Below are 25,034 nucleotides of genomic sequence, written 5' to 3' on the forward strand. Positions count from 1 at the left end.
ATACGGGGCTGTGTAATTTTCAATGACTTGTTGAATTTGGTCATGCGATTGGGAAAAGAGCGGCTCAACAACTTAACACAGTCCCTCTTGTGATAGAGGGACTGTGAACTGAATAAAACGTACCAGTGCTACGACTGTATTTTCGTCAGCTGCTTCCGAATCTCTGGATCTATTATTTCTACCTCGTCCTCTTTCGCGAGGTTGACTCGAGGTTGGCTGCTCTACATAAATATGCCAGTGATTCACGTTTAAATGCCGATGAGAATTTTGCGGTGCCCACGGCTGATATGAAAATACCTCCAAAGTCTTGACTCTAGAGGGCGTTGCAGTATACTATCACATGCAGTTTATGGCTACAGTCGATGACGGAAAAATATTGCGAGGGAAATCTGAGTTGCATTTGCTGGAGTGCGCAGCGAATTAGAGAATAAAACCAGGTACAAATGGCATTTTTAATCGATAAAGTATTGTATCTTGCCAAAATATAATTATAATACATTTGCCTGACGTTCTTTTAGAAAAATTCGAGAGACGTCAACATCAAACTCTTTATATATTCACTTAGAACGCTAAACATTTGGTAACAGCTCCGTCTATGTCGTTGACGTGCTGAATGCGGTCTCCAAGGTTACTTGCATGTCAGTTTTAATATACATAACAATACAAACTGTTTTGAATATATATCCCCTGACCTTCGAAATTCCCAGGCACCAGACACAAACAACACGCGCTGCCATTGTTCGAAAGAAGTCACTTGTAAATGCATATCATGTCAAAGTTAAAAAAAGTGCATCTTTAAGTCTAGTCCTCGACTGCCCTTCACAATACATTGGTTGGCGACGTTACTAAGTAGGGTGAGTGATAAATAGGGTAAAACTGGTACGTATGTTTCAGCTTAACCACATTCACAGTATAATTCAGTTTGCTTATGTTGCACTATATTCCCTGGGCGTAACATAGGCTAACCGGAGCTGCTGAAACGGCAGCAAGAGTTTAACCTACATTGTTTTGTGTCATTATCCTGTGTTCGACATGTTTTGCTTGAAATGTTGTATGTTACAAATGAGTGTTATAGGACTATCTAAACAGCACTTCACTTGTTGGGTGAAATTATAATAAAAAACCGTAACACCGGTAACCGTTGTTATGTCTACAGTGAGTATTAATCTTTGGTTTAAAATTTACAATGTTGCCAGTGTCACTGTGGATAAATCGACATTTTTGGCCATCTATGACGTCAAATAAAACACACGAAAGTTTGATTACGTGTTTACGAAATTTACGTACGAGACCCAGCTTCGAATCACACAGTGACCTAAAATAAAGGCTTATTGTACACCGTGAATCGCAATAGTGTTGTTTCAATCGCTGTATTATACGCAAACGATGGACATAACACGGTAGCAGTTCATAGCAGTGATTTCATACGATTCACAGGATTTGAAAAAAAATCAATAACGGTAATTTTAGGCTATTATGGTGTCAATGAAATACGAGTAAATTCTAATTCGTTGAAAAAAAGTATATAATATGTATTTACGGAAATTTGACGTTTAAGAGGTCCAGCTACGAATCACACAAGGACCTTATAAAGGTTCAATGGTGTGATTGGTCAATTGCCAGCTTACGGTAAACGTGGTTACTATGTCTACAGTGAGTATTCGTCTTAAGTTTTACAATGTTGCCAGTGTCTCACTGTGGATGAATCAAATTGAATTGGAAACGTGGCAATATTGCTTACAAGAGTTGTCCCCATTTAACATTCCAGTTCATAACCATTCTATTAGAAACTATTAGGGCTGTGCTTTTCTTGCATGTTTATTATTATTAACAATGTGACCATTGATGCTGGGTCAATAGGCTGTGTAATATATATATAAACAACGACCTTTGCCACAAACATTCAAAACTGACGTAGTTGAGTGGTATATCCGCAATGAGACATACAATAATGAGTACCAAATTAGATGATACTGGGACTAAATAGACTGTCGACAGTCCCTCTGGCCTTACGTGTGTGTTTTTTTTATTAATATTAATATTAATCAAACGCCCCTGTTCAAAACACTGATTCTACTACATTCCGTTGGCGCACCTGGTGATTGAAATAAGGACAATGTTGTCGACCATTTGATAACAAAACACTGTTGTTCGTTACAGGAGATTCAGGATGGTGCAGTACGATGATTTATTGAGGGATTTCGTTGGAGAATTTGGTACTTTTCAGAAAATATGTTTTGTTCTTCTGGGTATAGCGTCTATTCCATGGGGCTGTCTGCAGATGTCACCGGTCTTCATGCTTGCAACGACTGACACGTGGTGCAAGATTCCGTATGATAACGAGATTGCTAGTCAGTTCTGTGTGGTCAATTATACCAGTAACTGCGAGGAGTTGATAAAGAATCTGACCATACCCAGAGAAAAGATAGACATCGGCTGCGGCGCAACCTGGAGGTTTGAACAGTGTCATCGCTATGATATTGGTAACGTATCCGTTGTATCATATGCTAATGAACCAAACATTCCTACGTCATTGAACAATACAGCAAAAATAACATGTGATCATGGATGGGAGTATGACAGATCACAATACAAGTCAACAGTGTCTCAGGAGGTAAGCTCGCACACTAACTGAATATATATTAAGTTCAATTGTATAGCGCTACCAGGTTAAACGTCAATGGGTACATTTTGACTTGTTTTTCAATACCGTCGTCGTAATTCATTTTTTTTTTATAATATCTCAGTTCTTTATCGGCAAAATAATCTTTTAAAACAAATCTAGCTTGCTTTGATGCTTGTCATTTAGGGCAACATCATTAAAAATGTTAACTGCTAAAAATATATGACTCTCAAAATATTATTGTTGATCAAATTCACTATTATTCGTTATTCGATATTCACGTTGCTTTTTTTACTTGTTTTTGATGGAGCAGTAAACGTATTTGAGACTCATTCCGAATGTTATTCCAACCAACACAAATGTCAACACTATCATTAACTCGGATTTAAACAATATATATATATATTGTTTAAATCCGAGTATATATATATACAATAACCTAGTACGCACAGTAGTACTGATAATGCTAAGTGAAGCTATTATTGTAATTTGATTCATAATACAATCATGTTTATTCTCGTATTGTAGTTTAATCTAGTTTGTGATAAATTTTACCTGAACGCCATGGTTTCCACAATCTTTATGTTCGGACTGTTTGTTGGTTCATTTGTTGTAGGAAATATATTTGATAGGTAAGTCGTATAATAGACAAGAATATTCAAGGATGTATTTGTGACATTGTGCATGCTGTCCCCTATGACCCTGTATATGATTGCGTTAGGAAAAGCTGTGTTTGATCTCAGATAAATTGAATGATTTGATTGGGGGCGCCAAACAGCTGGGTCCACCAACCAGCGTTCCTGTAACAACAACGCGCATCATCTCGTATTACTCTATAGCTTAAGTATAACACGCGCGGCTTCACGTTAGATTTTCGATGAAATTGTATCACGACACGTGACTTCGTGTTCTATACGACAATGGAATGCATCTAAGCATGCGTCTCTGTGTTTGATTTCATAAGCAGACATGCAGTTAATTCAAATTTAATTGTGGGAATTCTGACAACCGAATTATAGATGTATTTGTGGATATTTTCTATACATGCTACTCATGTATTTTTTCGTTTAGACTTGGCCGTAGAAAAGGTTTTATTGTGACACTGATAGTTACAATAATTCTTGGTACCATTGAAGCATTTGCACCGAACTATATCGTCTTTGTCGTTGTACGCTTCTTCATGGCCGCTAGTGGATATGGATTATACCTAGCCGGGTTTATCCTAGGTCGGTGTAATTTATTTTGAACCAGTCCTCATCGGTCAACTACTGAGGCCAACATGCGTTATATATATATATATATATATATATATATATACATATATATATATACCGAAATGCTCGATTTATTACTGTCTGCGTATCTAGCATAACTTTTGCCAACATTTAATCAGTATTTTGTTTATCCAATTTTAGCATGTGAATATGTTGGCCCCTCTAAACGTACACTGACAGGAATGGTATATCCTATATTTTTTGCCGTGGGTTTTATGCAGCTTTCACTACATGCGTATTTCATTCGTCATTGGTGGATTCTACAGTTATCAATTATGGCTCCATGTATATTGTTTCTCAGTTACTGGTGGTAAGTATCAATTTCTTTACTTGGATTTTGAATTTTGCAATTGAAAAGGATCATTGTTCATGGACGCATTGTGTTTTGGTGTTATCTACTTTGCGAATAAAACTCTTTCATTATGAGACCGTTTTTTAAACATAGGATCATACCGGAATCACCAAGATGGCTGATATCAAAAGGTAGAACCGACGAAGCGGAAGCCATCATAAGAAAATGCTGCAGAATAAATAAAGTGGAGTTACCTGAAGAAGAATTCCGTGAAGCTTTGAAAAACATTGAAAAGTCGATGAAGGTTGGCAGTTATTAAATTAGTTCCTAGTAATATTACATCATTTTATAAATAATGTGACTTCGTATATGTTAAAATGAATGTTACCCATTGAAACATTTCTGTATGCAGGAATATTCGCACCAGGAACGTAATTCCAACTACGATGTCTGGAGTTTGTTGAAGTATCCAAACATGCGAAAGAAAACGTTAATCTTGTTTTTCAACTGGTAAGATTTGAATATAAAGTAAGAAAACTAACAATCACATGGTGTCCGGCTACTATCTTCTCGCTCTGCTTCTGTTGGTAATTGTATGTGGCGCTTCGACGTTATTACACTATTTGTACAACCAGAACGGAAGCATGTTTTTCTTCTGTTAGAGTCTAATTTTCATATAAAACAGTTTCCACTTGTCGTGTTCACACAACTAATTATGAAAACAGCGCATTAACAGTGCCCATTGTAAACATGTTGCATCATTACGTAAATAACGGGACTTCGTACATGTTACTTATGTTACCAGTCGTATACATAACCATCAAACGTCTCGTTGTAGGGTGACTGTTTGTATTGTTTATTACGGAATATCATTCGATACATCTAGTCTGGGTGGAAATCCATATCTTAATTTGTTCATCTCTGGAGCTGTTGAGATACCTGCTTGCTTGTGTGGTGCTTTTATGATTGATTTCCCAATGTTAGGAAGACGAGGATCGATGATGTTTGTAATGATATTTGGTGGAGTAACATGTATTATTTTGACATTTGTTCCTCCATGTAAGTATGTATTAAAATTGTGATATTATTACATAGACTATAGGGCGGTACCATTGCACAATTACTAGACTTAATGCTACTTATAAACTATTTTACAGTGAAACGTGTGTGCTCATATCTTAACCCCAATGCCTGACGTCATATCCTGTTTTAATAGGTGGCGATTACGTCTGGATAGGAATTACATTGGCCATGACAGGAAAGTTTTTCATCACGGCAGCATTTTCTATAGTTTACCTGTACTCTGCGGAACTATTTCCGACACCTTTAAGGTACATGTTAATAAGCTTACGGTATTGATATCTTCAATATTAAACGCACTACCAAACAAATTTATTGAATAATAATCTTTTGTGAGAAGAGGTCGTTCGGCGAAAGCGCCCGAGCTTGCGAGGGCGTATAAGCCGAAAGATCGAAGGCAGCAAATCAGTATCCAGTCTATAAAGATTGTATCATATACCTTATAGGTGTAATTACAATTTTATCTCGGCGTGACTCCAACCACCGACGTAATTTAGAAAGTCGGGCGCGCTGGGCCAGGTGTAATACGTGAATGTATTGTCCCATAGTGTTACGAGGCCGGGCAATACGAGGTTATGTAATGGAATAACTCACAGTCACTGTTCAACGTTGCTGTGCATATACTTAATGTTTAATCCGATGTATAAGGCTATTTTGCATTATAGAAAAGGCGGGCTTGTTTTATCAAGTATATCATGTGACTTCAACGCAAAGCAAATCAATGAATGAAACAATGAGCGTACAATGTTGTTTTTTTGTGAAGGTGTGGTTATGTCTGACTGTCGCATACAAACTGACTGAAATACACGCTTAGCTGGAATAGCTTTTAGGTATGCCATTCTCCCGAATATGGCATCCAATCGGCCACCGTTCATGTGCTAATATATGCAAAAACCAATGCAAAAGACATGATTTTTTGGCACCTATCTGTCTTGTGACAGTGATGGTAATGTCTTTTCTGAATAATGTAGAAGTCGTTTTATACCTCAATATTAACCAGATATATCGATGTATGGCCTATGACAAAGGTAAATATTTGCTACCTAGCCATTCTTGTGTATTTATTTCATTGATGGATATAACATTTTCAATTATAAATTTAACTACTATTAAGGTCTATCGGTGTTGGCTTGTGTTCCATGACAGCTCGCATAGGTGCTATGCTAGCGCCTCAACTAATTTTCCTCGGTCAACTATGGGAGCCACTGCCACCAGTAGTGTTTGGTGTCACGTCCATTATAGCTGGACTTTTGATAATGCCACTGCCTGAGACTAGAGGTAGGAAATTACCTGAGACAATAATGGAGGCTGAAGAGTTCGGAAAGTAAGTAAACACACATTATGAGTATTTGTTTTTAAACTATAATGTTTGGCCAACTTCACATGCAAGTACACACTTATTATAACAACTCATGGTGTGAGTTTTATACATTTGTCAGAAAGCGAAAACAGAAGAAGAATCGCTGGTATCCCGGATATGGAGAAATCATGAAAGTTGAGGCTGATGGGAAATATGAGATGAATCGTCTGTAGCAACACCGTTGTCATGATATTGAATTATGGGAATGTGATCTGATTTCAAGATGAGGTGTACGGGAATGTACGAGATAAAAATTATGTACAACTTTTAATTAGAATGTATTCCGCCTACCTAGCTATCTTATAAATATTTTATAATGTTTGTCTGAAAATACTAATGTGTATTCCGTAACGTTTCACACGTATTATGAATCATTGTAACACATTAAAATACTGAAAGCACAATTTCAGTAGTTTATTTTCAATTAAATATAACACACTATATCTTAACATGTTTCATTAAACTGTTATATAAATTTTTCGGCAAATTCATAGGTTTTTCATTAAAGATGACCATGTCGCATCATGTTGTATTTAACTCAACGTATATCCATGTATAATCAATACTATTATCATTGTTTTATTTGTATGAAGAAACTTTAGTATACTACTGAATAACTATTACACAAGCTCCCAATAACACGTTGATTACTATGTATAACGATTGGGTGTAGAATTTGTATTCAAATTGTCCCCCTGAATCGTTCGCAGCAAATGGCTGTTCTCAACAATATTTGTTTGGGACGATAGCATGAACTGTGGGACAAATGAAATTATAACGTTGTTAAATAAAGTTATTGTTATTTGTGTTGTCAACATTAGTGTTGTTGCTATTATAGTTCATTTGCATGTTACATGTATTTAAATTGTATCAATCTTATTATTTACACATCAATCACTATCATGTATCGGTCAAATTGTGGTACATACTACATATGTCATTAATTTCCATGTACAATATCTAATAAACCGTAATTCTTGTTCATTGGTTTATTATTGTTTGACAATATTATGACTATATCAAAATGACATATATGGTACATCACGTGACTAGTGATAGTGCTTGTCTGTTACAGTATAAAAACTCGACGACATGCTTTAACAAACTTTCTCAATGTCACATTTTTTAAAATTTGTAATAGCCGATGAAGTTTGCGATGAAGTATACCAGAACATCTTACGCTACATACTGTCTGTCGCCTACTCACACACTATTCGTGGGGATCGAATAGGATACGTAGGTAATGTTTTACCCGTGGACATACGTCAGTTGCAAATACCGCCTATGTTTGTGATACGACGGTCGCTTGCCGGAGGCTAGTGCTGTATTTATATCTTCTATAGTCGATGTTATTCATTTGAAGGAGATGAATGGAAAGTATGTGATCCGGCACGGGTCGTCCGTCATGGGCCATTTGGTCCACACAATTAACCATCGTCGTCTCAGTATTACAGGCGCGTACTTCAACTCGTAGATTAATCAAACGTGTCACATTGGTTGAACTTTCAGTCATCTGAAAAGAATACTCTTGTGCTGACACAGTTGTCAGCGTGTAAGTATTTTGTGATTTTAGGGTTCTCCAAGAGTAATTCTGTTCTCTGCATAGCTTTTTTCACATATTTTTGCAAATCATTGCATTCTCATCACCACTACTTAAAGCGAGGAAGTCGTCACCTACGCATGCGTCAGGTGGCCATTGCATGTCATTGTTTACAAACAAGCGTCTACCCATGAGCCTTTGGGTTCTTAGCGTGTGCTGTTATCATCGCTTGGGACTCAATCCCCGCGCCTGCGCAGGTGACTACCTTCCCGCTTTAAACAAGCCTTGTCCCGTTTATAGCTTGTCGAGTCGACATAATAACCTCATATTATTATACATCTGTCACCGTAACACCGTAAGTTTCAGGATGCCGTGATTTTGCTGTATTGCTAATATGTTGCTATTATTTATTCATGATATGCAGTGACATCACTGAATGGATACAGAAAAGGAGTGGGGGCGTGCGCGCTGCATAATGAGGTAATGTGGGTCTTCTGTGCAGATCGCGCTTCACTGTGACCCAGGCGAGATAAAGCTACACACAGGCTACTTGTCTCCATTAGAATAATTTGTACGAAACGTTATAAATAGTAATTCGTTTGTTATGATTGACGATTGAGAACAATAGCAGAAAAGCCTTCAGGTACTAAGGTTAACTAGATATAGATTAAAAGGTCAAATTACTCTGATTGGATAACGTTCTTGCCTGTCATTCTGCTCATTAACATAAAAACTAGTATGAAAACACACCAGTTCCTGCTTTCACCACAGAGGGCGCGGCAAAAACGTCCAGTCTGGCTGATTTCGCGGTTACAGGGGATTTCGCGTTAACACCTCCATTTCGCTTTTTTTTTTATTAAATTTTAAATTTAAAAATATATAAATTGCCCAGACTGTGCCAGTGGGTGGGTGTTCGTGGCGCTGCATTAGGACTCAATGGATCATTGTATTCATTCATCTGCAAATTCAAAATCTTAAATTCTACCAAAAACGGAAATTCATCATAACAATGAATCAATACTGGGACAAAGTGGTAATACTAAGCTCGATATCATCACGTAACGTTCTAATTAATTAATTAATTAACGTATATTATCACTTTTAGACTATCAGACAATCAGGGACCCTGTTGTCATCGACGCCTGATTTGGCTACGTGTTACATACGATAGTAGTTTTACTGTTTCATTACACACCAAAGTATAGGTTTATTATGTATTAGAATTTTATTGAAAAATTAGAAATGATTATATTGAACAAAACATGGGTCAAATAAAACATTAATTCTGCAAAAATAGGCGAAAAATGATTCGTCAACACAGCTGCCACTTTTGTAAATGTTTTCGTCTGAACACACTAGGCTGCTTTATTATCGTGCATTTCTACTAAAACATAACAATAATAAGACTCGATTGTATTTATAAATGTCAGAAATATTAGTGAGAATATATATAAAGTAACTGCAACCCAGTGATGGCTCAAACTGTGGTGTTCAGTATCCTTTCAGTTCATAATTGTCATTTACTTCCAGTCTTCTGATCTCACCATAACCAGGATATGATAGGCTATGTTTCTTTTTTCTGTAAAAGAAGCGATCCATGACGTCCAACACGTAACAAGAATACCAGAATAATTTACATATTTGGATTGGTATTAATTTCTGTGTCATTGAGTTGGTGGATTCTTATTGGGTTTCGATGATAAAAAATCGACCATGATGGGGTGGGCGTTGTTAATTGTTAGAACCGAAAATCATTCCAAATTTGATTTAAATTTCAATGCTTTTTGCGTACACCACAGACACCTATGTGGACACGAAGTATCTTGACTGGTCACCCTAAATATATTTATGGGATGCAAATGCCTAGTAATTGTGTGCATTTTCTGTTAGAATGGGCACCAAGTTTTAGTTTCATGTGAGATAAGAATTATAAAAACCATGTCCACTTTTTCTAAAAACAACAAAACTTACTTACCGCCCAAATTGTTCAGCTTCCAATATCGTTTCCGGCAATTTTTGTCCCCGTGTTTCTGGTAGAATATATATCAAGCAACCAGCCACGATACACGTTACGCCAAACACAACTGGAGGGAGCTGTGGAAATGCCTCACCAATTAATATTAATTGAGGTGCTAGTATGCTGCCCGTGCGTGCAAACGTGGCGCACATACCAACCCCGATCGATCTGTAACAAATGAGAGGTTTGTCAATTCTTAAACATGTATATTAAAAAGGAAGGGTCGTCGTATGCGCACGCGCGGGAATTGAGTCTCAAGCGACGATAACAACACGCGCTAAAAACGCAAAGGCTCATGGGTAGACGCTTGTTTGTAAACTATGACACGATGTGGCCATCTGACGCGTGCGCAGGCGACGACTCCCCACTTTAAGCGCCACGCAGCGTGTGTTCGAATTTTGAGTAAATAAATAATGTACTTTGCACGCATTGTAAGTGTCGATTGTGCCCCATATCGAACAATACACGTTGTTTCTAGCGTGGAACCTGATGGTGTGCGGTATGCTAATGGTCAATAATCTCCTTGGAGATATTCAAGCACATTACTGGCCTATATCAGAGAGTGGAATTTAGTGTTGACCATAAGCAGTCAGCGGTACAGTATCACACAATGCGGAGTGACTATTTATGAACACAGCACTTACCTTAGCGGAGTTGGAAATAACTCCGCCCCATAAACATAAATCATTCCAAATGCGGATGTTATACCGAACTTCCCAAACATAGCAAGTGTTATTCCCAACCAAACTAAATCACCACCTGTTGTTGGAATAGTACATGTTAGTCTAGAACCAGTTGACAAATATACTTAAAATTTCTCTACACATGTGTCTTAAATAAAAGCTAAACAAATCACCGGCATTGTTTTAACGCCATTCCCCATATGTATTGTAAACTTACAAGGTGGCAGCCATGCTAGGCAAATGCACGACACACCGCCAAACAGAAAGGTAATCATTATAGATCCACGTCTCCCAAGGACGGAGCTCTCCATCGCAAAAATACCGAGGCCGTATGCAGGTATTTCCACAGCGCCAGCAATAAACAAGTTGAGATAAGGATTGCCTCCGAGATTAGATGTGTCGTATGATATCCCATAATATGCCAGGTTCAGAGTTACCCTATAAAACAAAAGGAGTATAGTTATTGTTTTTTTTTCTGTTAAAGTTTAATTTTGAGTTTGCATGGATCAAAGTAATGCAAAAATGCTATAAAACTAAAATTAATTATTGGTGATAAAACGTAGGAATCAATTATTCTGATATATTAGCTACTATTACCACGTAAAATTTTGAAAAATGTTGGCCATGAATCGCATGGTAATATACTATGGAAACATATATTATGATTTGACTTGATATAGCCAATATTTTGTCATATGATACCACAATATTATGTATATGATAAGAAATAATAGTAAAATGTGACTGTGACCTTTGATTATAATGTCGTTAAGTACAGTTTCTTGCAAAATTGAAAAAAATGGGGGGTCATTTATGAATAGGCTTTAATCTTAACATGAACAATCGACTGTCAACTCAAAGTCAAGGTCAAGTACATTGTGGAATATACAAGTTATGAATATATCAATACAAAATGTAATATACCGCAAAACCTAAACCTGTTTCTGATCCAAAGTTTCTTTTAAAAACGATTCGATTTTTTTTCTTTTTTATATGAAACATCAAGAAAAACAATTTTTGAACAGACGCGCGAGCTGACCAGGAACAGGTGTACTTTTTGTTGGTCTTATGTTTAAAGCGCGGTAGTCGTTGCGCTGCGTATGTGCGAGATATATGGGTCTCATATAAACAAAGATGGCGACTTTGACTGTTGTGCAGATGAACGAGTACAAACTGAGATGTTTCCAAGCTTTAATTGAGTAATTTTCATGTTATTGGAAGGTATCGAAGGAGTCACCGGCGGCAATAAGTGCAAGTCGCGCCAAGGTCAAACCTCAAACTTGTGATTTCCATTTAATCATTTATAGTGAGTGAGTTAACAGCATTACCAACAATAAATCAGTATCAGCGTAGTCTTCCTCATGTTGGAGTAACGAAATAGATCCAATATGCCATGTTTGTGCTGATCTGATATATCCTATATTAGAATACAATTAGAAAATAGAACTATAACGTTTTTAGAGACAGACAAAACATTTCACTCACAATTATAAGCAAACTAAATAAAAGTCCAAAATAAATCAATACAATGTAATTCTGATGCCATATAACTCCACCCACAGAAACTTAAATCAGCATGCAGCTATTTGAGAAATCATCTGTACCTCTTTTGAATCTTTTATCCACGAATCATTGAACAAGTCTACGGGTAGAGATCTTCCGTTGACTTTAGCACATTGCTTTATTATCCGCTCAGCTTCTTGCGTACGCCCCATGGATATCAGCCATCTCGGCGACTCTGGTATAAACCTGTAAACAAATCAGTTAACCGTAGCGTGTTAATATTAAATGAAGTCCTCTCAAAAATTATCTAGCGGTGATGGTAAAACGTACGTTTCGCGATAATGAAAGGTTAAAACTCTCTCGACGAATGTCTTCTAGAGAATTTCAATACTTACCAATAATAGCTCAGGAATAGAATACAGGGACACACGATTATTAGTTGTAGAATCCACCATTCACGAACGAAGTATGCTAGTAACGCTAGCAACATGTAGCCGATACTATAAAACATTGGATATATCATACCAGTTGTTGTGCGCTTCGATGGACCAACGTATTCACACGCTATGTTGGAAAGACATATCAAAGTGATTTAACATATACGTTGTAACTGAATTATAAAAGATTATCTGCACTGACGAATTCAAATAATACTTTCAGAGTGCTACCTTGAAAATGTTTGTTTTGCTACTGTGCTAAAAAATAATGTTATATGGCCTTATTGTCAAATGCTTAAACGTTATGAAAATGAAATCATGCCCAAACGTTATCGAAATACATAATCTATAAATTGAGTTTGCAATTGTAAGACTATACAACAATCTAAGTTTCAACAATTACTTAATCAGATATTTAGAAATGGTTTGCCGACCCCCTAGATCAATCAATAGTCTTAATTAAACTCAGAGTACGCATTGTCTGAGTACGCATTGTTAAGACAAAGATACATACCTAGGACAAATCCGGAAAGATATACTCCATATATGCATGCCGACAAAACGAAGGACAGCACACTGAAGATGATATAATTTGGTGCAAAAGCTTGTGCAATACCAAACACTAACGATCCAGATATTGTAATAATAAGACCCTTCATTCGCCCAAGTCTGTAATGATAGTGACACGTGGTGATATCATTGCGTGATCTGTTTTGAAAAAAGCATTACGTACATCGCCGATGTACAGTTTATACCGATTCTGCAAAGCAAATCATATTTTATACAAAGTGTTCAATAACATCAGATCAGTAAAAATAAAAGAATGAAGGAGTCGTAGGGATTGCACTTTATTGGGGATTTAATACACAATAAATGGGGTACACAATTTTGCTGGAAAAATTAAAGTCACAAGAACATTGCTGCATAAATTAAAAAAACCTCACTTCTCATATTATCTCATGTTCCTCTGGTTACATTGCTGATATATGTAATCGTTACCATATAGACAAAATACTAAGTTCCAAGTTCAATTTCTGTCAAAGTTGCCAAGTCTGACGCCGATGTATGTGTCTGGCTGACGTCAGTCATATAATCAGCACGTGACCATGAAACCCGCCAATGAACTATTGGAATATCAGACATTACTAACTTGTCAATGATGTATCCATCTACAAGACAGCCAATCAGCTGTCCACTCATGAAAATCGATGACGCCAACGCATTAAGATAATACCGATCACAAACCAAGTCGAACTAGTAAAGAAATAATACAAAAAAAGTAATAGTTAGTTTAATATTTACGTCAAGCGTAAAATACATCTCTAGCAACACAGCAACATTCAAAAAGTATAGACGCCCTCATCAATAAGATTTGGTGTCATGCATACTATCGTCAACATGATTGGATGAACAGGTCACAACGCACAATGCAATAGAACTTAACTAACCTGCTGGGATACAGTAGACCTGTACTCAGACGTGTCATAGTCCCATCCGTTGTCGCATGGAACTATAGCAGTGTTGTTAATGAGAGAATTTATATCCGGTTCTTCCACTGCATACGTCAGCCAATCAGATGGCGTCACGTTGTAACGAAAGCACTGACTGAAAGCCCACGTCACGCCACATTCCCCGTCAATTCGCTCACGGGGTATAGTCAGGTTCATGACTAACTCTTCGCAGTTGCTGGTAAAGTTGTCTATACAGAACTGCTGACTGATGTCGGCCATGTGAGGCACCTTGCACCAGGAGTTTGTCCACGCATACATAAATACGGGCAGAATTATGATCAGTCCTGTCGGGATGGCTGTCATTCCGAGCACAATGTAACATATGATTTGGTAGGTACCAAACTCGCCCACAAAGTCCTCAAGCACATCGTCATAGTGCAACATCTTATTATCTGAACAGTAGAAAAGTACGTGTAATGATATTACGGTACAGGACGCATGCGTAAAAAATAACACCAATCGCTTTTGGCGATTTCAAATTAAATACATGACAAATTCATGGTGTAATGTGATATATGGATAATTGGAAGGTGTTTGTCATCTATAAACTAGTATGAATAGAGTTTCTCAATTAATATGCATCCCAGTGTATCCTTGTGCATTTACCGCAACTCATGTTGACTTCAAACATGTCACAATAGTTGACCTAATGATAACATAGGCGTGGTTTCAGGGGCGAACTTTTATGAATAGACATTAAGAATTATACTCCATATTTTGATATTATTGTCACTGCGATTCAAATAGCGACCTATATTTTATGCTAGTACACATCTTTATCTTTTCAAACTTCACTGCGTTAACCCACCAAGTTATATGCAAGTAGCTTATGGCCTAGCCGATGACATTTAGAGGGACGTACGTATAAGTCAAATTTGAAAAACACACAGAAGACATTTCAGTTTATGTTTTAGCCATTATTACTACTATATATGTACTTATTGTACCACATTAAATATAATTAATCAACAACATGTTGTAATGCAAATACAATGTTATTCGTTTAAATGTGCTTCACTGGTAAGATGGAATTAATTTTCACATTCCTGTTCATTAATATGCCTTACACCTTGATCATAATACGTCAAAATCAGATGTGCAATAGAGACGCTGTAAGGTGCACGACACAATATAATACAAGAGCGATGCTGTAAAATGCAATGGTCACTACATATCGCATTACATGCTTTCTTGTTTTAAAAAATGTGGATTCGATGCACAAGTAGTAAAGAGTTATGAAGAAATGGCGTCGATGTAGAATATATACGTCATATCTGGAGTATATATGAAGCGGTGTGTGCATTTATTAATTTTGAAGTTGACACTGATAATAATTACTAGTAGTTTAACAAACATATCCAAACGTAAACCAAACATATGCACTACATTGATCTGTCACCTACCCCAATCTTAGCCCTGTATAGTCTTAAACAATTACACTTATATAACAGAGAAGTAGTGTCGAAATCTATAACAGACCAGTTTCAAAGAGACAAATTTGAGTGGACATTTTATACACAACTAAGCTCATCAGCTCACGGCCGACATTATTATAATGTCGCAGGTTTATATACATATCAATTCCATTCAACATTCACTATTTGTCAGCTAAGTTATTTGTTGATACGTACAAACCAAGCCACTTCGTGACATTGTTAATTCATACGTAAAGATCTTCTCTATAGCTCACTTAATGGGGACCATTGATCGGGATTTGTCAGGTGCTTAGCTGCACTTAGCATTAATCAAAACACTCTTTACATACTAATGCCTCAGTTATAAGTAAAACTTGGGTGACACCAGAGATACATCGTTACAGGTCTGATATTACTTAAGCGCCCTGTCAATATTTGAGGCATATATTCACACCAGAATTATATTTGTATTTCATATGAGACAACCATCGCCTGAGCGATGTTCGCTTCGATGATTCGTTGTACTGTCTCATGTATGTAACAAACGAGGTAAAACCTCCCCTCTGTTCTGGTTGATCCCATTTCTTCTATGCATGCAAAGAATTGGGTCAACCTAACCATAAAACATGAAAGACAAGCCAGGGTGCACGAGAATAGCGAAATCTCTGAGCATTTTACTTGATGATTAACATACAATTGCACCTCACACTTCACAATTACTGTCAGTGATTTGTATAGATTTCAAAACAGTAAGCGCCGTAATGGCTCTACCTCGTGTGTGTAGGTGTTAGTACCCCGACTAGATAGAAAGAGCATCTTGGGAGTACCACATTGAATGAGGACTTCTATTATGTCTATCTAACACGCGTATTTTCGCAATAGGATCACTGACAAGCGCTTGAGTGTCTCTCTTGACTGGTGAGGCGAGCATGGACAGAATATATTCTATGCCTGGAATAGGTGTGTATCCCAACAATCAAAATTGAACAGTGCAATTGAAGTTCAGCCATCAACTTGTTGAACTTAAGTCCTTCCTATATCACAGATATTAGCCATTATTTCAACTACAGTATATATACTGCACGTTTAGTTTTAGGATTCGTTTTACTCCAGGACTGTAATAAACTTCTAACTTTCTAGTTACAGAAAACGGAACAGAACAACCTATGGTTACGTATCGAATATATGGAGTTAAATTACGAGCAAAAATTTGAAATCCCCTTGCTAGCATACACCATTTTTGCAACTGTAGTTAATATCAAATAAATTACAACGAAGCTGTCACTGAAATTATATTTAGACTTCCAAACATATAGTCGCGTATCCATCGTGGGACGAATCAAAAAAGCATTTCGTTTGCTAAGTATACTACCCTATTCGCCAGCAGCTCGGGGTATCCCCCGGAGTGTGTACTGTCGTCGGTCAATTCAATTTGATAGTCCTACAGAAGAGATGTTAGTACATCGTTGCGTTCTTACGTACCTTTCGCTCGTCCCGTGTGTTAGTATCCTACCGGGGTTTAGGTGAGACACCGTATACGCCGGAAATATATTCATATGCAAAATACTTTTGAAGCCATTTACTTATGGGGAACCACCCACTCGATGAATACTTCAACAAAGCTATTCAGCAGTGATTTGCGTAAGAACATATTACTATGCATACCAAATTATTAGCGACTATGTGTCATAAGGTTTTGCTCAGCTAAAAAAATTTTTTGAATACTCCCAGGGTAGTTTATTTAACACCGACTATGAGGTCGTGTAACTGACCCTTTTGATTGCAGGTGTTTCGTAAACTAACAGCAGGAAAAACTGTCAGAAAAAGTTTATTGCATGATCTGAAAATCTATCGTACAGAACATACAAACTGAAAAGAAAAAAAAACGCGTCCTGGCGCGTTTCAACCCTTGGGATATTTTACTATAATAGGATGTGTCTACATCGCGCATTAAAATTTGCATATAACATTAGCGCGTAACAAATGTGATAAAGGAAAGAGTGGTATAAACAAAGATCAATGATTACTTGAAATCGATACCAGGAAGAGGGTAAAAGAAAAGTTATATAACATTTTATTATTCAATGATTCAATAAAATACATAAGTTTGTTCAACTCCATGTGGTTTTTACGCAAATACAAATCACTGCTGAAAGCTTTGTTGGGTTATTTGCTCAGTAGGTGGTTCCCCATATTAAATAGAATGAAAAGCATTTTTGCATATGAATAGCTTTTGCCACGTTACCTAATCTCTGACTAGACACTAATATACCAGACGAGTGAAAAGTACGTAAAAACGCAAAGATGTTATCAGGATACACTTCTTTCTGGCATTCCTTCGTAGAACAGAAATGCCTGCCTAAGGAAAAACACCGAAACAGTTCGGGATACCTTTGGCCATCGTCTGTTCAATCGACTATGCCCTCCCCCCTCACACACACACCATGATGGTGTAATATGTATGCTCGTTTTTTATTAGAATATTACTACTAGTAGGTCAAGGAAAAACAATAAAAGTCAAGCAATGTAGTTTTGGACTGTTGGGTTGTCGGATCAATGTGCTTCACCATCAAATGCATTGGCACTTTCGGCAATCTTCTGTTATGATATTCTTTATCACCATGTCGATTACGTCTGAAATGGATTGGCATCCTGGACAAGATTGTTGTTTATAATCGAGTGAGCGTTGTTTTTGCCTTCTTGCCTTTGTCTTGAATGCTAAAGTTCACTATCTGTGTACTGTCATTAAGGAGTGACAGTTTATTGGATAATAAAGCAATGTGCTAAAGTTAACAGAAGAACTCTGACGACATGTTCAATGTTTCATGGATAAAGTAGAAAGACAAACACATGCTGACTCATGTGTTTGTCGATAGATTTAGACGGCATCAGAGTTAGTTTGTATAGAATTATTGAGAACGTTTATTCAGTTTCATCATAAAGCTATAAAACTGAATGAATGTCTCTTCGAAATCTAATATATAGGATATATCAGATCAGCAAAAACATGGCATATTGGATTTATTTCTTTACTCCAACACGAGGAAGACTAATAACACACAGCAGAATCCTTGTCATATTTCTATCGTAAAATAGTTTCATGGTTGTACAAAATAAATCAATAGCCGCGCGTTTTATGACCACTTTACTCCAAACTGATAATAGTAACGGAATAATTCCAAATTGATTCCCACATCTCAATTTGATGTATAGTTCAATAGTTTATCTCAGTGTTATATCTTTTTTATAAATCATCTTGGTCCGTGGCACAGTATAACTCAAAATCAAACTTTAAAAAAAGGAAACACACAACTAACTACATTGTTTGACAGGATATCACACGACACATCCACATTTAGTCTCAAGTAAAAAGGACGCAAGTTGTAAGTTTCAAACAATATTTAATATAGTAAGTAAATTTAAACTTTATTAATCGCAGACGTGAAATCCCACTCAAACAATCTCGATCTCCGAAAAAAGCGTGTAGAACACGAATCGATAAAGGCTAACCGGGCTGCACGTGGCATGTCTATAGATATTCACTTCTGACCCGGATCGAAAGAAACACACAATGTTGGTTGTCGCCATATTGTATCCCAAGAATTCACTCTTGTAATCCAGTTGTTCAACTTTGTTCCCAACTTACACCATATTGTAGCAATGTCATAAGACGAAGACTTGCAATCTTCGCATCATTTCTTAGACTATGATGACACAACAAATGGTAAATGTGCTCTCGCTTGTATTCAAACTACGATATATATATAGCCAGTGTACAATTGACATATTAGGGCATCGCAATTTTCAAGGTGCATTCGGGCCAGTCTTGCAGTGTTACACTATCCTAATATCGTCTATCCGTAATATGACGACATCCCGAATATTTCTTGGGTTATTGCACATGCCTAATATTGGTTGAGTTTAAATTGACGTCGTCATTTACCGTTTGTCCTTTTTATGCTGTTCACAGTTGTCTATGATTATAGCGGACTTGTAGTTGGTCGTCCAGGTCTTCTTGAGTTTGTTCAATATAATATCAGAAATATAAATAAACAATGTGTTTACAGTTGTACTATTAAACACTTAATAATAAAATATAAATATATATTGATACATCTCATTGAACTTGGCATGAAATTCACCATCACTAGTACAATATAAATATCACTCCTTGACAAGCTTTCTTAAAATATATTGAAATATTAATGGATCGGCTTGGCAACAAACAGTTATGCTACTATTGCCACTCGTGGTTATAAGGTAATTTCAAATTATAAATTACGAATGGAAAATTGGTAATCATTTAAAAACAGGAATGGTAAATTGATATCGACAACTGGTTAATGTAGCAGTAATTTGCCGCATACTCAATTAAAATGACGACATTGGAAGACGGCTACATAGCTTGTCAAGTAGTCCCAATTTTTAAAAGCACTTTTGTCAGCATTTGCCATTATACCAAAAAATGGACTGGCACAAAAATAATTAAAAAATATGAATCAGAATATTACAATTGAATGTTTTAATTTGCAACATAAATCAGAACAAAGCTGTGATTTTTTTATTCTAGGTGACTAGACAGATTGCCTTCAGCTAACACAAATTAAACATCTAATTAACACAATGGTGATAACAGGTATTTTTCCACTGCTCCTCTTTAATCACATGTTTTTTTTTTCAATACCCTCACGCCATTCAACAGTATTACGACTGGACAAAACATCTTTTTGTAGTCAACTACATTTTATACCTGCAAAATATAAATGCTAACAAAATTTAATTTCACCAAATATGAGTTGCTAGTATAACCACATAATCAATATGTCAAGAGTGTATCATTGTATTTAAGATGCGACAGGCCAGCTTAAAACATTGTGCAAGGCCATGTTATGTTCATTATAAGCTTATATATATATATAAAAAGATTGTATTACATCTAGTTGACATTAATAAAAAATTATACCACGATGCAATAGTGCAAAGTTTCAATTTTGTATTAATCATACAACAGAAGACGTGAAGTGTTAGCATAGTTTTACCAAGTACAACCAAGATCAGATAGTGTCATAGTGGAAGTCCATTAAAGTGTAAATTGCAAGTGCTTGTATGAAAACAAAATTCACAGAACAAATATACATTGTAAGCTGGGAATTATTTTGAAAATATTGCCGAAAATCGACTTTTGTGCGCCTTTTCGAAGAATTCCGAACGCATTTCATATCCAGATCATCGAACTTTTGAAGCATCGTGACGTCATAAAGAGAAGTTCCTTTGGTAAAACCGGCGGAACATTCAACCATTGAATTTTGTCAACACAGGTGGCGCTATTCAACACGGACCTGTGTTGTATGGCGCATAACTAGCCTCTAAAGGCTAAATACCCATCCGCCACCATTTTACTCAGCATTTCTTCCGCGAAACTATATACAAATATTTTTCTTGTTTTGAACACATTCTCTCCCGATTTTAGCAAGATTTAATCTGTTATGCGTTGGTCAATTAAAATAACGCACAACACTCATCAGAATGTCTTATTTTATTAACATTAAATGCATGTTAATTGGGAGGTCAAATATTGCATTGACAGCATATCGTCACGAATCAACCGAATAGCGCCACCTGTGTTGACACAATGTCGAAATAGTATGGTATGTATCAGATCGGATGTCTCGATGGTTTTGCGGCGATCTGCGTGTCAATGCAATCATGGTCGTACTAACATGATTGAACTGATGTAAGCAGCGCCACTACCAATGAATCTGACATTTCACATATTTCTAAAATTTCTTCAGCTTTGTTTGATACGGTCATAAGGCCGTACATGTATGAGCCGATGGCATAATCAACGATCGCAATGCCCAACACTGCGGGCTACGTTGGTTTTGGGGGCTAAACTTTCTTTGTAGTCTGAGATACGGCGAAGAACCCCGGAATACTCGACTCGATAACTTAGATTGGTATTTAAAAAAAAAAAACGGTAAATCCCATCTCATAATTTGATATCTAGAATAAGCATAATTGATTATCAAAAAATTGGTATTTGGCAGTTTTAATAATTTTAATATGTTGTATGTCGAAATACATTACTGTTAATCAGCGTACTAAAACCTTCTGGTACAACATATGGCTCTGTCAAAATCACTAAAACTGGCGAAAGGGCGCCATCCACCGGCAGCATGTAGTATGTGGACACAAAAATAACTTTTGTATTCTGCAATAATGTTCTATATATGTGAACTATACATTAATATGTAGGATATCATAGCTGGTAACAGTTCCATTGGGCCCCGTCAACCAACTTTCTAATCCTAGCCCTGTTCCTGTATTTTCCCTCTCCTAACTTAATTGTATATGCCATCTAAAGATACATACGATTATCAAAAACGATCACTTCGGCAATTTCGGTAGAACTCTCAGTCATACTTATTTTGTTCAAACTTGGTATTTGAAATATTAATTATGAGACTTCGATGCACTTCCTTTTTCCATAATTTTTAAACTTGGGGGAGGGCACAAGCAGAGACTATTTTTGACTGGCTACTTGTTCCCTCCTCTTTGATATATACCATCGGTATTTCATTTATTCGCAACAACCATTAGCCATAGATTTAGCCGAAATTATACCTACCCAGAGCATACCTTAGGCGTTTTCTCAACTTATTAATTTGGGTTGGAAAGAAATTATTATTTTTGAAATCTGGAAAAGGATGAGCTATATTTATGAGATACTTAACATGATTTGTAACTTTGGTGGGGTTGTAGATTTGATTTTTATTTGTCACAAGTAGAATGCTGTGTTTCTGTTCACTGGGTTATGTTTAATCAATCATTCTGGTTTCAAGTATGTCCATCTTTGTATTTCAGTTTGGGGGCAGTCTACAGTCCTTTACTAGTTTCCTATTTGCTATATGGTGAAACCGCCAGAAACCTTAGCTGAATCATGTGATAAATGTTGGTGAAAATAGTAACAGGTTATCTACACCCATGGAAATATGGGGGACTGTTAATGCTATGTTGAATGACTGAACAAAAAGGGAATCTCCAAACATCTCACTAATTTCCATTTTCATTTTCAGTGTCACCAGAGCCTTCAAAAAGAGAACTACCGTACCACTATACCTTAAATAGAGAAAACTTAATTAAAATGAACATATCTTTCTGAGTATACACTAATTCTTTGTTTAAGTATATGCAGGCTTTGTAGATTCTTTGTAGACCACATCAGGGAGTGTTGGAAATGAAAAAAATATTCAATGTAATGACAGCAATTGTAAAACGCTGTGGAATCCCTTTTTTAAATAAAAAGTATACTAGTAATTCTATATTAATAGTTTATTCCAGTGGGCAAAATATAATGTACAGGAAGAGTATTGCTACAGTGAAAAATATGAATTGTAAGCAACCGACAGCCTGTATAAAAGGAGGACTGTAATTGGCTGTTACTTATGCGAGATTTGACCTGGGTTCACATAGGCATTATGTCAAATCATTGTTCGCTTTCGCAATTATTAAAACTCAAAAATGAATTCTAGATCAAAATAAAATAAAATAAATATACAAAGAAAAAAGCAAAAAAAAATAGGATCTTATTTCAATCAGATGCATACATTAAACTAGATGTGCAAAATATATATCAGTGAACTATTTAATGCATTTATTCCGAAACTTAAAAGTTATCAGAATGTTTTTGAAGGCGTTGGTACTTTAACTATATCCGTTAACTGCAGTAAAAAATAAAATTGGTCATAACATATTTTTAGTTAGATGTGAATGTGGTGGACGATGCCAAATAATTTCTACGGTAAGCGAATATGTATGCTGTAGGGATGTCATTGTTGTTAATGTCGAGTGTTTAGCAGCAGTGTTTGAATTTGGTTTAAAAGAAAGTTTACAATGCAACACGCAACATTCAGGCTTCCAATGTGCCAGCCTACAGGGGATCATCAATATTAATCGAATTATATTAAGGTAGTATTTGTTTTCTGTAGTCGATTATTCAATGGTAACAACGTTGATAAATTGTGAAATACATACTCAACAGTTTCTTTGCGAGTCCAAAAGTCATTTTTAATACAAGGTGTAACTGTTTTGAAATCCAGCAGATGATGATAATCACTGCATGGAAATATGTGATAACATCGTCGGACCAAAGAGATTTATTAAACTAAAGTTCCATAAATCCAACGTTGTTGTTGCATGAAAAATGCTATATACTATTTTATGCATGTATTTAACATCAATTTCGGGAGTAAAAGTCATACTTTTCGATGTTACGAGTGATGACTCGTCCAAACATTTCACCTACGTTTATTACACTTGAATACAGTTGAAAAGTATGCTATTTACGAAATTTAAAATATCCAAGCCTTACTGTTTCTAGTCTCTTGATTGATTTGACAGCGGTAGATATCGTTAATGTTCATTCTTCTTCTGTATCACACTCCAGAAATAATGTTCAGGATCAGTAAACGAGAAATGGGCGAACTAAATTGTCGTCTGCATTTCATGTGCAACATAGTTATTTATAAACACATGCGATGTTAATTTGTTTTAATTATGTTGATTGAGACGATTTGACATAAGTTTCAGTTAACAATTTACTACACTTTTTGAGTTTTCTCACCTTCTGAATGTTATTCTTTCTCCAGTTGAAGACAAACTAGATGTATGATGGGAATAGCATGTTTCAACAATCTAGGGCGTCTGTGGTAAACAACAACAAAAACAATTGAAATGCAGATAATCGCTGTGGGAATATAATATTATTATTTAGAACAATAAACATATATATATTTTTTCTCTCATTATATTTTTAAAATAATTGCCAAGTTGTCATCATTAAATTTTTGTCAGGACTAAAATTAAGTTTTGTTGAAACGGTCGCATATTTATTATTATACAAGTAGTAGTTATTTTTTCAATTTCGACCCTTTGTTCTGAAAAAATGCGAAAATCACGGGTAAAGAGGCATTTTATATACCCATATAATTTACCCATTTAATTAAATTTGAATTCGGTAAAGAAGAGCGAGAAAGCGCTATATCAAACATGCACTGACTTAATAATTGCACAAACAAAGGGATCACGATTGATAGTAACATCTTAAGTTAACTGTCGCCTTTTTGTTCACTTTTCATGTCACCAACACAGATCAAATGATAAATGTCCAAAATTGTTGTTGTTTCATAAAACAAGTATTGCAGAATAAGACCAGTGAAAGTTATGACGAACCTTTCGAAACTTTATTAATAGCAAGAGTTGGACTGATCGCTGTTGCATTGTATGTATTATTCCAAAAA

At 36.1% G+C, this 25,034-nt stretch overlaps 3 protein-coding genes across 3 annotated transcripts; 1 reads left to right on the forward strand and 2 right to left on the reverse strand.

Annotated features, from left to right (window-relative positions):
- Nucleotides 1-744: 744 nt before the first annotated feature.
- Nucleotides 745-7,444, forward strand: LOC100371943 (organic cation transporter protein-like). The gene is made up of 11 exons (XM_006822902.2): nucleotides 745-854; nucleotides 2,161-2,614; nucleotides 3,152-3,255; nucleotides 3,695-3,849; nucleotides 4,039-4,207; nucleotides 4,343-4,493; nucleotides 4,617-4,699; nucleotides 5,028-5,248; nucleotides 5,406-5,520; nucleotides 6,384-6,593; nucleotides 6,709-7,444. The coding sequence occupies exons 2-11, from the start codon at nucleotides 2,171-2,173 to the stop codon at nucleotides 6,800-6,802; spliced, it is 1,746 nt and encodes a 581-aa protein (XP_006822965.2). The 5' UTR covers nucleotides 745-854; nucleotides 2,161-2,170; the 3' UTR covers nucleotides 6,803-7,444.
- A 2,216-nt stretch (nucleotides 7,445-9,660) lies between these two features.
- On the reverse strand, nucleotides 9,661-12,232 carry LOC146736592 (organic cation transporter protein-like). The gene is made up of 5 exons (XM_085505328.1): nucleotides 12,198-12,232; nucleotides 11,087-11,307; nucleotides 10,831-10,945; nucleotides 10,145-10,354; nucleotides 9,661-9,748 (listed from the first exon to the last, which is right to left on the reverse strand). The coding sequence occupies exons 1-5, from the start codon at nucleotides 12,230-12,232 to the stop codon at nucleotides 9,661-9,663; spliced, it is 669 nt and encodes a 222-aa protein (XP_085361454.1).
- Nucleotides 12,233-12,440: 208 nt separating this feature from the next.
- Nucleotides 12,441-14,704, reverse strand: LOC102802170 (beta-alanine transporter-like). The gene is made up of 5 exons (XM_078013554.2): nucleotides 14,258-14,704; nucleotides 13,960-14,063; nucleotides 13,324-13,478; nucleotides 12,768-12,936; nucleotides 12,441-12,618 (listed from the first exon to the last, which is right to left on the reverse strand). Exons 1-5 carry the CDS (start codon nucleotides 14,702-14,704, stop codon nucleotides 12,441-12,443), a joined length of 1,053 nt encoding a protein of 350 aa, XP_077869680.2.
- Between the last annotated feature and the right edge of the window lie 10,330 nt (nucleotides 14,705-25,034).

The sequence above is a fragment of the Saccoglossus kowalevskii genome, chromosome 11 (genome assembly GCF_978046115.1).
Source record: "Saccoglossus kowalevskii chromosome 11, keSacKowa6.1, whole genome shotgun sequence".
NCBI classification, from domain to species: domain Eukaryota; kingdom Metazoa; phylum Hemichordata; class Enteropneusta; family Harrimaniidae; genus Saccoglossus; species Saccoglossus kowalevskii.